At 53.6% G+C, this 15,912-nt stretch overlaps 1 protein-coding gene across 1 annotated transcript; it reads left to right on the top strand.

The window, feature by feature from the left end:
* Window positions 1-95: 95 nt before the first annotated feature.
* Window positions 96-15,854, top strand: DCST1 (DC-STAMP domain containing 1). The gene is made up of 16 exons (XM_027531596.1): window positions 96-153; window positions 490-615; window positions 684-758; window positions 5,311-5,439; window positions 5,789-5,928; window positions 6,675-6,888; window positions 6,975-7,118; window positions 7,778-7,899; window positions 8,297-8,454; window positions 10,489-10,588; window positions 10,715-10,810; window positions 10,950-11,076; window positions 11,677-11,793; window positions 12,285-12,427; window positions 12,543-12,656; window positions 15,285-15,854. Exons 1-16 carry the CDS (start codon window positions 96-98, stop codon window positions 15,534-15,536), a joined length of 2,115 nt encoding a protein of 704 aa, XP_027387397.1. The 3' UTR covers window positions 15,537-15,854.
* Window positions 15,855-15,912: the final 58 nt, after the last annotated feature.

The following is a 15,912-nucleotide window of genomic DNA, read 5'->3' as shown; positions in this document are numbered from 1 at the left end:
GTGGGTGAGGCAGAGGAGACAGAAGCCGAACCTCTGATCCAAAGACATCCTCGAGGAGCTTTCTGGAATGAGAGAGACTTCCCCATAGCAGACTCATGGCCATTAGACCTCATCAGAATCGAGCAAAAGGGCAAAGGAAACTACCCCACACCAGTGAGTCAGTCACCAGAGACCCCGACACTTCCCAGTGACTTGAAGCAACTCCTGGCCCCCACTCCTCTCACCCAGTCTCTCCTCCAGGACTCCTGCCCCTCCCCCACTTTGGGGGCCCACAGCCTCCACCCCTCTCCTCCAGCGCCCTCCGCTGGCCTAGCCCTTTCTTCTCTCCCTCGTGTCTGCCCCACTTCCCCAGGGTCCCTCGCGTCCCGGCCACCCTTGTCCAAGTTCCCCCATCCTCCACCTGTCTGCCGCCCCTAATCCTAATGAACCATGTCCCAGCCAGAAGAGTGGTATGTTGGCCCTGCTGGGCTAAACCGTTTGACCCCTCAGCGGTGCAGGGGTTCCTGAATTGGGGGCTGCCCAGATCCTGTAACCAATTCCTATGGCGCCAGCCAGGTGAGTTTCCCGTCAGCGCTTTCCTGCTGGGGGCAGGCACCGGCGGGCTCCTGGCCATAGGTGAGTACAGAACAGAGGTCAGAGGTGGGGCGCACCTTTTGACCTTTGGCTGAACCCTGTATCTTTAGGTCTCTTTCAGCTTCTGGTGAACCCTATGAACATCTATGAAGATCAGAAGATGGTGACGTTATACAGCTTGGTGGGTTAGTGCTGGGCTAAGAGCAGGGATACGGTACAGCCCTGGGTGCCCAGGAAGGAATCTCCTCTTGTTTCTTCTGTTCCTAAGTGTCCCTTGTAATTTCAGCCTCATCTTGGGTTTTGAGGGGAGATCAGAGGGAAGAGGCCCCAGTCCACAGAAGACACAGTCCTTGCCCGCAAGAGTCTCCCCAGTCTGAGGGACTCCCTATTAACCCCTATGTGTGTGATCAGTCATGTCCAACTCTTCACAACCCCGCAGACTATAGCCTGCCAGGCTTCTCTGTCCATGGGATTCTCCAAGCAAGAATACTGGAGTGGGTTGCCATTTCCTCCTCCAGAGATTAACTCCCATGATAAACCCCAAAACCATTCATAATCCCCATCTCTCCTGACCTCTCTGATCTTGTTTCCTGCTGCTTCTGATAAATTCAATTCATTCATTCACTCATTCATTTAGCACTAACTAAGCACCTGCTGAGGATTCATTCAGCAGTGAACAAGGTTGACAAGCACTCAGCTCACTTTTTAAATTTTAGACCCATAGAGTTTATAATATATATAACATGCATTACATACACATACATACATTATGGTATATAGTGCATACATGTGTGTCTATATATGTATGTGCAGTGACTGCTATAAATTTATAATGATTTCTTTTTTAATTGACATATAGTTGATGTACAATATTATGTTAATTTCAGGCATACGATATAGTGATTTGACACTTGCATACATTATAAAATGATCACCACAATAAGTCTAAGAACCATCTTTCCCTGTACAAAGTTTTTACAATATTATTGAACATGTTGCTTTTAATTGAAATACAGTTAATTTGAAATGTTATATTAGTTCCAGGTGTACAACCTTTTGATTCCGTATAGATTCCGTATAGTATAGATTATACTCCATTTAAAGTTATTATAAAATATTGGTCATATTTCCTATTGACCAAATTCCTTGTTATATATCTCTGACTTATTTGTTATATAACTGGAGGCTTGTACCTCTTAATTCCTTTTAACTATTCCCCACGACACACCCAGTTTTTTCTGAGTTTACACTCTCTTTCAAGTTTACATTCTAGCGGGAAGAGTTAGACAATAAACGAAGAAATAGACATGAGCATTTTGGATGGTTCCAAGTGGTATGAAAAATGTAAACCAGGGGAATGTGATAGAAAGGGATTGGGAACTAGCTGGAGAGTAGTCAGGGAGGGCTTCTGAGAGAAGGTGACGTGAAGGGAGGCCTTGCATCAGGACATGTTGAGCCACAAGAACAGAAAACCCGCCTAAAAGTGGTTTAACCATCGAGGAAATTTAACATCTCATTTAACAAGTTTCAACGTAGAGTAGTTTGGGAATTTGGATAGTTCGGCAGCTCAGTAAACCCACCAAGAACCAAGCTTCCTTTTGACTTTTTTCTCTGCCATTTTTGGCCTGTAGATCATTTCTCTTCAGGTCACAAAATGGCTGCAGCAAATCCGGACGCCACGTCCCCACGTGACAATCTCAAAAGACCAGTGCATTCCCTCCTCGTGTCTCCTATAAGAACAAAGAGCTTCCTGTAACCCCCCAGCCGACTTCCCCCACACCTCTTTGGTCCAAACTGCAGCATGTGTCCTTTCTAACCCTCTCCCAGGCAAGGGGCACGGACGTGGCATCGTCCCCAGCTCACTGAGTCAACCGCCTCGATGTAGTCCAACAGGAAACTACTTTCTCTCTGACCGCTGTTTTCCCACATTTCTCCCCACTGATGACCTCTCACACAGACCCTTAGCTTTCTGTGATTTAAATCTAGAAGATCTAGTCTTGCTTCAGTAATTATGACTATTTTCGGGGCTTAAAAGGTCCAGTCCAGTGCATTCTACGTCAAGATTTCAATCTCACGTCGTTCTCAAACATCTTCCCTTCTGACCACGCCCTTGCCCCGAAGCGCAGGCCTGATCCGTGGAGTGGGGTCCTGCGGCGGACAAGAGGCACAGCCTGCTCACTCACTTTTTTTCTCCACTTCCTTCCCTTTCTGGCTCTTCTGATGTCAGAAAGGGGATTAGAAGAATTAGAGGAAAAGGGACAAAAGTCTGAAGTCATCGATACTGTTAGAATTCCCCCGCCTCTGTGCAGCACTCCCTCATACCCTGGTCGTCTCAGGGGGCCCTGTTCATGGTCTGGCTGGAGGCTCTGTGTGGACTGCGTGGGGCCCGGTTTCCTGCTGAGGGCAGTTCTCTTTGACTGACCTTGAACGAAGCTCCCTGTAGTTCCTACAGGCTACCTGCAGACTCTTATTTTTGGATGTCTCCCCCTAAACAGGCAGCCCTCTGAGATGGGACCCCCACAGATGGCTTTGAGGCTTGCTGCCCTCTCTATTTCCCAGGTGGCGCTGGTGGTAAAGAACCCACTTGCCAACGCAGGAGACATAAGAGATGCAGTTTCGATCCCTGGGTTGGGAAGATCCCCTGAAGGAGGGCATGGCAACCCACTCCAGTATTCATGCCTGCAGAATACCATGGACAGAGGAGCCTGGCGGGCTACAGTCCATGGGGTCGCAAAGAGTCTGGATGACGGAGGCGACTTAACATGCCCTCCATATGTATGCTTGTCCCAAAGGAAACGTCCTTGCCCTCCCAAACAGGGAACACAGGACCCCTTGAAGTCACCCCTCCCCTGTCATGATGAGAAGTACCACGCTCCATGTGCCTGCTTCCCCCGTACTCCTGGGAGGCCCTGTTGGCCTCCTCCATGAACGCTCTTCCCTTTCTGTGCTCTGGGGCAGCCCTGGGGTGGCCGTGCCAGTCTCTGCAGCTCAGCGGGTGTCCAGTTGGGAGGGGTCAGCCAGGTTCCCCTTCTTGCAACACCAGCCTCAGAAGGGTGCTCTCGGAGTCTGTCACGTGCCATGGGGAAGTGAACACCCATCCTCCCCTATGTCTGCCTGCTCTAACCACTTCCCTCCACTTCCAGATAATTCCGATTTCTGGCCCTGTCTTTGTCTAGGCTGGTTGGGGTAGAGGGGTGAGACACCTCTTTTGCTCTTTGGGGAATGCCCAGATAGCAAACTCCATGAGGCTCTCTTTAGAAGGTAGAGCAGCCCTCAGTCAACAATCACCCTCAGAAAGTAGGGCGACTATTTGTCCACTATCGTCCTCAGTTTGGCCAAAAGGCCAAGACCACAGAATCACCTCCCTTTCGATGCCCTACTATAGCATGCTTGGGTTAGACGGATCCAGATTTACCCCCAGGGGCCAGGGTAGGGACAGGCCATTGCCCTGAAACAAAACCCAAGTTGTGTTAGCAAGGAAGAAGGGAGAACAAACCATGAGGTGGCAGCTGACGGGGTTTGCAGCAAACCTGTATGGCAAGGTAGAGCCGCCAGGTGAAGGCTAGGGGAGGAGAGCTCCTGGCAGGGGAACAGCCAGGGCAAAGACCCGGGCGGACACGCGAGCTCGGCAAGTTCCAGAAACAGCAACATGGCCAGTGTGGGCGGACGCGGTGGGCGAAGGGCTGAATAGGATGAGGTCACCTCTGAAGGTGGGAAGGGGCCAGATCACGAGAGTCTGGTGATGGTGTTAGAGGAGTCCGGATTTGATCCCAAGCAGAGATGGGAAGTCATTGCACGGTTTCAGGCAGAGCGGGGAACAGGATCCGATTTTTGTTTTTGTAAGATCACTCTGGCTGCCTCAAGAAAATTGAAATCTAGGTTAGCAAGAGAGGAAGTAAGGGACGAGGCAGCTCCCAGGAGAGACGCTGGGGACTCCGTGAGGCCAGAGCAGATGGAGAGAAGGGTACGGACTAGGGGTCTGCCTTGGCCATCTTTGGGAGAACACTCCATCCACACAGGAATCTTCTGGGCTCCCTGACCAGTTTATGCTACTCCTTTGGCCTGGAATGCCTCACAACACTTACTCATCGCCCAGGCCCAGCTGTCACCTCGCGCCTTTGTCCAGCCCTCCCAGCCCCACCCCTCCCCGCAGAAACGCCTGCCCCCTCCTGGGCTCCCACAGCTCTCCATAAGCACCTCCCTGTGCACTTCGCGTTGTAGTCATCTGTTTACCCGTCTGTCTCTCTCCCTGGATTATGAGCTTCAAGGAGCTCACTGTCTCGCTGCAGAGACCACAGGGAGACACATGTGAAGCTGCCGAAACACACCAGGAGGTACATGACTGAAGGCTAAAATTAGGGACAGAGCTGTAGGTGTCAGAGCGCAGGGATATCGAGGTGGCTATGACCTCTCTTCCGACTGCTCTGAGCACCAACACCTGTTTCCAGAATTCACCTCTTGCTCTCTCTGCCCCCTCAGTACCTAGGGTACCTGTGAGTCCAGCCTGGAAAGGGAAAATGTTGGCCCCCTTCCCTAACACAAATACGCACACTCACATACGCACCAAGGCAATCACTGACCCTGGCTTTTCAATCTCTGGCCTCCTCTCCAAGCCCTTCCAGGGGCAGTACGGTGACGGTTCTAGAAAAGAGCTGTGGGAGGTGGGTCCTCTGCTAAACTTGGTGGGGGAGGCAGCTTTCTTACTCTGCCTCACCACTTCCTGGGCTCTCCTGACAGGCTTGGGGGTTATAGGCTGGGGGACCTCGCCTCACATTCGCTGTGCCAGCCTTCTGCTAATACCCAAGATGCTGGGCAAAGAGGGCAGGCTCTTTGTACTGGGATATGCCTTGGCCGCCATCTATGAGGGTGAGTGTGTGCCCCTGGGTACCAGTTAGTGACACTGAAGCAGTGACTCTGGGTGGGCTATCCATTGAGAGCCAGGCTTGGTGAAGAACAAAGAGTGGGGGGTCTAATCCCAGCTATTCTGACTTGTGTGTTCCCTAAGAGAGTTCCTCTGAGTCTCTGAGCCTCTTTCATTTACAAAAGGAAAAAAAAAAATCAGGGGTTGAATGAGATGACCTCTCACCAGCTTCTGGGCCCCATCAATGTACAGTTCTAGAAGGTGGTCACCGCCCGCAGAGTGGGAGCTCGGGATGGGCTGGAGAAAGTTAATTGGCTCTAGAGGGAGGTAATCTACCAGGGCATCTTCCCTCAGGACCAGTGGCCAACCTGCGGCACAACCTCAACGCGGTGATAGCATCGCTCGGCTGCACGGTGGAGCTGCAGATCAACAACACCCGCACAGCTTGGCGTATCTCCACAGCCCCGCTGCGGGCAGTGTTCAAGGACTTGCTGGTCAGGACCCTACACGGGCAGGGTCTCGGGGTCCCTCTCCCCACAGGGCCTAGATGACCTGAGCTGAGAGCAGGGACCTTGGACTTACAGTTTCACAACAGGGCAAGTGGTACTGGCATTTGGGCAGAACTGTTCCCAAGCATTGCCCTGGTCTCTGGGCACCAAATGGCAGAAGAGCTCCTACCCCTTGGCCCCTGGGGCACATCCCACACACATTCCCAAACACCCAAGTAGGTAGTGCTCTGGGCGGCTGAGCTAGAATGTCAGGAAACTGGGGGCCCGGGCCTTGAGGAGTTGGGAAATTTTGAGGGTCAGGGGATGAGGGAATAGGGTACTGGAAGACTGAAGATTGGGATCTGGAAAAATTGGAAAGTTGAGGAGTTGGGGAGACAAGGACCTTGGGGCTTTGGAGTTGGGATAGTGCAGATGGCACAGCGGCCTGAGTAGCGATGAGGGGTAAAGTCAAGGACCTGGGGAACCTTCCTTGACTAGCAAGGATCTGGAATGGGAGGCCTTGGGAGGAGCTGGGAGCCTGGGAGGTAAGTGGAGTAGCAGCACCTGGGGAGGGGAGAGGGCTCCCAAGGCCTACAAACAGTGAAGAATCTGAGATGAGAGCCCATCTCCAGGCCTCGGCTCCTTGTACCTGGAGGTAAGAGCCCGAGCCTGGGATGCTGGGGACAGACAGGCTGTCGGGCACAGAAGCTCCAAGTTACCATGCCTGATCCCTTTCCTGCCTCCAACCCCAGAGCAGTAAAGAGTCGCTGAAAGCTGAGACCCAGAACATCACCAACTCCTTTGAGGAACTGGATGCCCAGGTGAACAGTGAGAGTGGATTCTCACCCAAGGATGCCGAGGGCTCAGAGACAGCCCTGGGTGAGGAGACCCCTGCTGCCTCAGCCTTCAGACACCACCTCTCTACACAGAAGACGTATGAGCTGAAGACTAAGCTGCGCTGCTCCTGTGAGCGGGGGTCCCTGGGCAGGGCAGGGGCCCGGGCGTCGGCTCAGGGTGTGGGGACCTCAGACCCCCGTTGGCCCTTCCTGCAGATGTGGTGAACGAGGCCATGTTCAGCTGCCGCCGCTGGTTTGACCAGAAGCATGGAGTGTGTATGCAGCGCATCTGGGTGCCCCTCCTCAACCACCTACTCTGCCTGCCCATGAAGTTCAAGTTCTTCTGCAGCATTGCCAAGGGTGAGCACAGAGGCAGGAGGGTGGGGAGCACCAGGGCTAGGGATCTGAGTCCTGGGGGACCTTGGGAAGGTGTCGGGCAGGAAGGCAGTCAGGAGGGGAGGCTTTGGGCTCTGAGGACACGGCATCCTTAGGGCCCAGCGTCTCCAGCTGACCAGATTTGTGACTCAGGTAAGTTCCTGCTTTGTCTCTTCATCTGAAAGATGGGCATCATGATAGTACTTATCCCATTAGGGGTCTTGAGGATTTAAGGAGATAATACATGAAAAGCAGCTAACGGAGCCAGCACACAGAGGAACTGCTCTGTTAAGTGTTGGCTATCATAATTAGTGTTTGGTACGGTTATAGACAGGTGAAAAAAATGGGGGAAAGAATTCAAGGGGAGTGAAGAAGGGGAAAACTCATGGTGGTAGAAAGCCATGGGCAGGGAATTCTCTTTTAGTCCAGTTGTTAAGACTCCAACGATTAGGACTTCAAGCTGTCACTGCCAAGAGCCAAGGTTCAATCCCTGGCCTGGGAACTAAGATTCCATAAGTCGCACCAAAAAATGAAAAGAAAGAAAGGAAGTCACGGGCAGAGAGACAAAACACAGAGGATCACGGAAAGGGAAGACTGGAGGCCGGGCACAGGGAGGCCCCTGACCTGGTCCCACTGCCCAGCAGTGATGGAAGTTTGGTGCCGCAGTCGCATCCCAGTGGAAGGCAACTTTGGGCAGACCTATGACTCCCTCAACCAATCTATTCATGGCCTGGAGGGGGAATTTTCAGCGACTATTAACCTCAAGGTAAGAGAGGGGCAGTGTGAGGTGGGGGGAGGTAGGGAGTGGGAGGAGGAGGCCACAGCGCACAGGGTGCGAGGAAGAGTGGGGCGAGGACGCAGGAGAGGTGGCTGGCGAGGGAGGGGGCGAGGCGGGGAGCGGTTAAGGCACTGGATGATGGCGGGGGTGGGGGGCGGTGGTGTCCAGCCTGTGGGAAGGGGCAGCCAGGTGTGAGAGGGTGTCAGCTCACAGAGGTGCAAAGGAGCAAGACGGTGTCAAGGAGGGCGGTGAACAGAAAGCAGAGGCCCCCCTGAAGTTCCTGGGAGGAGGAGAGCACGAGGGAAGCACCCCGGGGGGAGAAGCCACAGCCAGCCTGGAAAGCTGGGTCTGGGCCTCTGAGGTGACGCCTGTGCCGTCCAACCAGGAGGAGAGGCGGGCTGGGGTGCTGGGCCTCAACACGAGCTGGAAACACGTGAGCACCGAGGTGCGGGACTACGTGAGGCGCCAGGAGGCCCAGCTCGAGCGGACCCTGGGGCTGCTGCACGTGCTGCTCTCCTGCACCTTCCTGCTGGTCCTCCACTCGTGAGTCCTCAACCTCCGCTCGGAGCTAGCCTCCCCGCCGGCCTCGCCCTGAGGGAGGGCCAGGAATGGGGCTGCAGAGCCCTCCTCGACTGAATCTGAACGCTCTTCGCCTTTGACTTTGCCTTTTTACAAAGCTGGGTTCGTTGTTTACACAAAGTTAAAGGACATGTGGACATTTTGTCAGAAGAAACGTTACCCCATGTTCCCACCACCTTAAAAGGGCGACCGTCTTCATTTATCTACCTCCTTCCGGCCTTTATCCCGACGCTGACTTCTTTTTTTTTTTTTTTTTTTAACTTTTAGCTTTGACTTTTGATTTTTTTTTTCTTGCCCTTCATATTCCCCTTGGCTCTGACTTTGTGCCATTTTTATCGTCCAATTCTGCTTTCATTTTCTCCCGCCTGCTGTGTTGGCAGCTACTTTCCCTCCATTTGGACCAAAGTCCTCAACCCCACCCAGCCTGGCGTCCAGCTGGACTGCGCTGGGCCTCACTCTGCTTCCCTGCCGACCTCTGGACCCTCTGTTTCCTGTCTGTAGCCCCATGTGCCTGAGATGGGCAGGGGCTGGACAAGGGCAGCCGCAGGGGTTCTTGCTCCTTCTGCCCCTGTCCGTGGGGCCTAGACTGCAAGTGAGTGTTTATGTGTGTGTCCAGAGCCCTGTGGGAGGACAGAGATGAATGAGCCATGGTTCTGCCCGCAAGACGCTCATGGTTGAGGGGAGGTAGAAGAGGCGTCCACAAGACAGAGATGATTCAAAGGCTGTACTACGGACAGATATGGGAGCTGAGGAAGTGCCGCTGAAAGGGCCATAACTGAGCTTCAAAAGGCTGCAGATGGGGAGCCACAGCCAAGAAGAGGAAAAGTATTCTCTTGGGTCAGGAATCCAGCATTTGTGGGATGTGGAAGGCAGAGGCTGTGGTTGAGGACCGGGCATAGTCAGAACAGTCTGGAAATCCCTGCAGGAGGGTCCTGAACTGCCCCCCAGTGGCAAGGTTGCAGGCCGTACTGGAGCAGCCTGGAGGCAGGGAGGCCAAGGTGGGTCAGAGGTTAGGGAGCCAGGCTGGAATGGAGGTGGGGGTGGGGGGCGTGGCAGGAAGTTGGCCTGAAATGGAGGGAGGTGGGGGAAGGTGCAGAGCCAGCTTGCGGAGGGAAGGAAGGAGGTACAGAGTCAAAAGCCACTTCCAGGCTTTCAACCTGGGTGAGGTCACTCATTGGAGGGGCTGAGCCGGGGAGGGGAGGAGACCCGGCTCCGCAGGCCCAGACCAGCAGTGGTAGTGCTTCCCACAAGGGGGCGCTCACAGTCTTTCTTTGCACTTACAGACATTTCTATCTGAAAGGCAAAGATTTTTACAGGGTCCCAGAACCAATAGCATTGGAAATCATGTTTCACAGTTTACAGAGCTTATTTAATGTACTTTTACAGTTTTAAACACATTTCCAACAATTAACATTTTTCCTCAGGAAACTGAAGCATTATGTGGGACTTTGAGAGATACACAGAAAAGCTAGGTTTGCGCGTGCACACACGCTCACACAGAAAACATCGCTTTACTCAGGGGTGTATCAGAGGAGAAGGGAAATGATGGTTGAAATGAGTTTTGCTTCAAGTGAGCTCCCAGGAGATGTTTTGAGGGCTCAGCCAAGAGGCAGGGGCATGCGAGGTGGACGTGGGAGTCAATGCATCGGGCGATTTCTGCATCCTTGAGGGATTTTCCTTGTCTCCCTCCTTTGCTCCTAATGTTTCCTCTGCTTGATATTCTTCCTGAAAGTTCCATGCCTAGGAAACCTTCCCCTACCTCCCAGGCACACACTTACACAGCCCCCCCTCCCCTCCTCACCTTTGTTATGTCTCAGCAGAATGTGCATGCGTGTTTTTCTCCGGACTGTGGGGGTGCTGGAGGGCAGGGCAGGGCCTTCTCCTAGGACATAGACGGTGCTTGGTGCATGCTGGGTGGTCAGCTGACTGACCACAGCAGGGAAGCCCAGGGTTGGGGGTGAGTAAACCTGGAGGTGATGGAGACACCCTCACCCACAGGTGCTTCTCCTACATGGACAGCTATAACGGGGACATCCGCTTTGACAACATCTATATCAGCACCTACTTCTGTCAGATCGATGAACGCAGGAAGAAGCTAGTGAGTGTGCGCAGCCTTGCCCAGGAGTGCCCTGTCCCGTTCCCTGGGTGCCTTCCTGCTCCAGGAGGGCAGAAGGGAAGAGGAGAGGGTGCTCAGTGTTTCTCACCGTGGGGACGTTTTTCCCAGGGCAAGCAGACGCTGCTGCCACTCCGCAAAGCCGAGAAGAAAACCGTCATCTTCCCCTGGGACCCCACGATCCAGGCCGCAGAAATGAGAAACGTGGTGAGGATGGCACGAGGGCAGGACCCCAGATCCTACTAGAGCAGGGGTCTGAGGGGTGGAGGGCAGAGGGGGCTCAGAGGAGGCCCCAGGCCTGGACCAGCAGCACTGCCCAGCTCCGCCCCTCCTGCCCCCTGGCCAGTTAAGGGAGCTCGTGGAGACACTGCCGGTGCTGCTGCTGCTGCTGCTGCTCTGTGGCCTGGACTGGGCTCTCTACTCCATCTTCGACACTATCCGCCACCACTCCTTCGTGCAGTACTCCTTCCGCAGTGAGCCCAGCCCCCACTCCAGGCTCCAGGCCCAAGGAGACAACCCCCTGGAGAACTCCCACCCTTGTGCAGCCACCCCACCCCAATTCTTCCAATTTTTAAACATTTATTTTATTTGGCGGCGTTAGGTCTTAGTTGTGGCTCATGGGCTTCTCTCTAGTTGTGGCGCATGGCTTCCAGAGCATGGGCTCAGTAGCTGTAGCTCTCAGGCTCAGTTACTTCACGGCGTGTGGGAGCTTAGGTCCCCAACCAGGGATGGAACCCTGCACTGGAAGGCAGACTCTTAGCAGCTGGACCACAAAGGAAGTCCCTAGTTCTGTCATTTCCTTCGCTTCTCAGCCCCTACCTGCCCCCCTTAGGGTCAAATATCAGCCCTGCAACTTGACAGCTGTCACTGGGAGCCTCAGTTTCCACTCCCCTTTGTATCTGTCAAAAGGAGGCATTAGTAATCAGTGAAGGGATGGAAAGTCCTGTGCGGTTGAGAAGTATTGCTATGCCTTGACCTCTCCCCTCCACCCAGTCCCCATCCTGCCCTTAACTCCAACTCTCTCCTGACTCCCCCACTCCCTCCACACACCACGACCTCTATCCTGGCATCAGGCAGTCATAAACTGGAAGTGAAAGTCGGGGGAGACTCCATGCTTGCCCGGCTTCTTCGGAATACCATTGGAGCCCTGAACACCTCCTCTGAGATGGTGGTGGACTCAAACAACATGCGTGAGTGATGCTGAAAGTTTGGATCAGAGGAATTGATGGCTGGGGCCCGGGGAGAGGAGACAGGCGGGGTGTTTCCAAGACAAAGAGTTAGGGGACTGGGCCTTGGCTATGGTGAAATGGGGGTCGGTGTGTTTGCATTAGAGAATCAGAGTAGGAAACATCAGGTCAAGCTTGAAGGATTGGAGGATGACAGGTTTGGGTCAGAGGAGTCCAGAGGGTCCCCCAAGGTCCCAGCCCTCTGGAGCAATGTCATTCAGTAGAACTTTCTGCCATGATGGAAAATTTCTACATCTGTGCCATGTTGAACAAATAGCTTCCTGGGCCTAATGGCTACAATACTGACAACACAGCTCTGCAGGGTGAGGGGCAGGCAGGAAGATAACAGGGTAATCAGAGACCTAACCCACACCCCATGAACATGGGGAGTTCAGTGCAGAGTTGCGGCCAGCTGGTCCGGGCCATGCCCCTGACAGGCCCGCCTCCTCCCGCAGCCTGCCTGCCCCAGCCCGTGCCCCTGAACACCAGGGCCTATTTGAAAGCAGCTCTACCGAGCGGCCTCCTAGCATGCCTCTGTCTGCTCCAGGCTTTCGGCTACCGGCTCCGGAGGGTCATCGCAGCCTTCTACTTCCCCAAGGTGTGCCCCCCAGCCTCCCCACCCTCAGGTGCGCACACACCAGCCTGCACCCAGCCCCCCATCGGCCCCACCTTGGGGGATGTCTTCCTCCTCTGTGCTGTCTCCTTGGCCCCAGAGAGAGAAGAAGCGGATCTTGTTCCTCTACAACGATCTCTTAAGGAAGAGAGCAGCCTTCACCCAGCTGAGGAGGGCTACCATCGTGAGGCGGGCAAGACAGCAGAGGGCTCCCGTAAGTCCAGACCTGTGCCTCTGGGTCTCAGAACCAGAGTGGGGGGGCATCTCCCCTTAGTCCATCCAACCCCTACCAAGGTCCCAAGTCTACTGATGCTCAGTGAGTTCTGATGGGATGCATGCAAAGGCCTTGGTCATCCAGTGCCTGGAGGTCAAGGCTGTGTCCATATCTGCACCCAGTATTCAGCCTAGCCTGAGATCCTAAGTGGACCATAGGGCTGTGATGTGCTTAGTCGCTCAGCTGTGTCCGACTCTTTGCAACTCCATGGACTGTAGCCTGCCAGGCTGCTCTATACATGGAATTCTCAAGGCAAGAATACTGGAATGGGTTGCTATGCCCTCCTCCAGGGGATCTTCCCAACCCAGGGATCAAACCCAGGTCTCCTGCATTGCAGGAGGATTCTTTACTATCTGAGCCACCAGGAAAGCCCACGAATACTGGAGTGGGTAACCTATCCCTTCTCCAGGGAATTTTCCTGACCCAGGAATCGAACTGGGGTCTCCTGCATTGCAGGTGGATTCTTTACCAACTGAGCCACCTGGACCATAGGGAAGCAGGCAAAAAGGAGGAATCAGATTTGATATAGTCGGGTCAAAGAAAAGCAAGACGGGTTCATCAGAAACAAGAGGCCCAAGGCAAAGCCACAGGTTCTTCTGAGAGGACTTCAGAATAGAAGCTCAGTGCAGTTCCAGCAGAGGGGTGGGGGGTGTGTGGTGGGTGTGAGGAGGTGCCATAGGTGAGGGGACTCAGGTGGGCTGGGGATCAGGGAGGCCTCGTGAAGAGGGATGTGGTATACAGAAAGGCCACACTGTCCGCAGAACCAGGCTCCAATCCACACGCCCTCAGTGAGCTTTGTAACCTTGGCCATGGTCTTCACTGGACCTCAGTTTTTCCCTCTGCAGAATGGGGAGGTTGGACAAATCTATGAGGCCTGCTCACTAGAGATCAGTAATAGAGTGGTGGTTGGCTATGAGGCTCTGGTGCCAGAGAGCTTGTTTTTTTTTTTTAATATAAAGATATCGTTTTTTAAAAAAGATATTTACTTATCTGGCTGTGCCCGGTCTTAGTTGAGGCATGCAGCGTCTTTAGTTGCGGAATGTGAACTCTTAGTTGCAGCAGGTGGGATCTAGTTCCCTGACCAGGGGTGGAACCCAGGCCTCCTGCATTTGGAGTCTTAGCCACTGGGCCACCAGGGAAATCCCTAGAGAGCTGAGGTTTGAATCCTGGCCCCTCCCATTATTACTGCGACAACTGTGTGATCTTGACCACTGACTTAAATGCTGAGCCTTGGTTTTTCCCTTCTGTAAAATGGACTTAACTACTCCATCTGTTTGTAGTAAGGATTAAATGAGTTCACAGTGCAGGTACATAGCAAGTTGTATATACGTGTTAGTTGTCATTGTGTGAAAATGATCACCTCTCCAAGCCATCAGTTTTTTCCGCTAAAAAGAGATCTGCCTTACATAGTTATTGTTTGAATTGAATTAATTCACTTACAGTTTCTTGGTACGGGGCCCAATATCATTTAAAAACACAAGGAGCAGCCACTCTTATTTAATCAGCCCTAAAAAAGCTCATAAAAGTGAGAGACCATGTTTGCTTAAATTTTCGCTCCAGCTCCTAGACCTCCCCAACTCCCATGACATGCAGTACGGGCTGGATGAATGTCTGATGAACATACTGATACTATGGGAGGAGGTGAGCGCCATGTGCTTCTAGCCCATCATCTTGATCCAGATCTCCTAAGAAACTCACTCAAAATGAACATAATGTGATTCCATGACCAAATCATGGAGTTAACTGGATTTTGATGGGCAGGTGGAAATGTGAAGGGCATTCATTCCCAGTTGAGGAAGCAGAATGTGCAAGGATTCAGAATCCAAAGGAAATGCCAACCAAGTGCCAGGGCTTGAAGTCTAAGGAGAAACTGGCACAGAACATGTAAAGTTCAGGGAGAGGTAAGTTGGAGCAGAGGCTAGAAAGGGACCAGATTGTGGAAGGCTCAGAAGGCCAAGGCCAGGAGTCCTGCCTTTGCTTGGCAGGCAGTGGGGCCCCTGGAGTTTCTTGAGCAAAGAGTGACCTGATAAGGTGGCCTGAGAATTCCTGGAAAACGTGTGGAGAGAGGCTGGGAGACAGAAGGAGCATAATGAGCCAGACTTGTGATTTGAAATCAGGGTACCTGGATCCAGACAGGTTTTACTGTTCAGTCTGCCTTTGGGAGTCATTTAACATTTATGAGATTCAGCTTTCTCATCTGTAGAGTAGGAGAACACAGTAGTGATAGTCTTATCTGCCCTACTCACTTCTCAGCCTCACGGTGAGAATCAAATAAGACGATTTACGATTTACGGGAGAGTACATGTGATGACGGTTGTTGCTATTACCGGCTGCATCTTCTCACTCTCCATCACGAAGTGAGGGAGGCTCTCCAGGACCGACTTCCATAGAACCCTTGCCCTCCAGGGCTCTTCTTTGCCAAATCCAGCTTCCTCAAACATATGGGCATAGTCAGGTTTTGAGACTTCAGATAAGAAGCGCTTCTCCAAAAAGAAGCGCTGTTCTGCAGCTCCCCATCTTTCTCGCCTGCTGCCCAGCCGGCTCTAAACCCGCCTTGTCTCTCAACAGCGCCGCCATCTGGTTGACATCCTGCACCGCCGCTGCCCGCTCTTGCGCCCCTTGCTGCGCCGCCGATGCGTGGTGTGCCAAGCACCCGAGACGCCCGAGTCCTACGTGTGCCCTACACCGAACTGCGAGGCAGTGTACTGCCGCTCGTGCTGGAATGACATGCGGCAGCGGTGCCCGGTCTGCACACCCCGCGAGGAGCTCTCCTCCTCCGCCTACAGCGACAGCAACGATGATGCTACCTACGCGGAGTGAAGGGGCGTCTTGCTCCCTCTCCCATCCGCTCCTTTCTGTTTAATAAAATGCTTCATACACTCCTGCTGCCCGCGCCTCGCAGGCGTCCGGTACCGGAGGGTGAGCTGGGCAGTTGGGAGAACCAGCCCACCTGATCCGGCAAAGCCCGGCTGCGGTCGTGAGAGCGGAGAGCAGTGAAGGAGTTACGAAGGCGTCCTGACCCAGGGCCGGGTGGAGGCGCGACTCCCAAACCGGTCGGACAGGGCCTCGGCTCCCATCCTGCACAGCAGCCTGAAGTGGCTGTGCAGAGCAGGGTGAGCAGTGCGGCAGTCGCAGTCAAGGGCTGGATCCACACTTCTTTGGGACCCGGCGCACTGTGCGGGTGGAGCCTTTCCAG

The sequence above is a fragment of the Bos indicus x Bos taurus genome, chromosome 3, assembly GCF_003369695.1.
Source record: "Bos indicus x Bos taurus breed Angus x Brahman F1 hybrid chromosome 3, Bos_hybrid_MaternalHap_v2.0, whole genome shotgun sequence".
NCBI classification, from domain to species: Eukaryota; Metazoa; Chordata; class Mammalia; order Artiodactyla; family Bovidae; genus Bos; species Bos indicus x Bos taurus.
Note: the sequence above shows the minus strand (reverse complement) of the source record. Positions and strands in the feature narration are given on the sequence as shown.

Excerpts from the sequence above, each read along its gene's own strand:
- DCST1 (XM_027531596.1), top strand. The coding sequence starts at position 96 with ATGGCCATTAGACCTCATCAGAATCGAGCAAAAGGGCAAAGGAAACTA. Across the intron at positions 7,900-8,296 it reads CAGCGACTATTAACCTCAAG|GAGGAGAGGCGGGCTGGGGT; the intron begins GTAAGAGAGGGG and ends CCGTCCAACCAG. Across the intron at positions 12,428-12,542 it reads CAGCCTTCTACTTCCCCAAG|AGAGAGAAGAAGCGGATCTT; the intron begins GTGTGCCCCCCA and ends CCTTGGCCCCAG.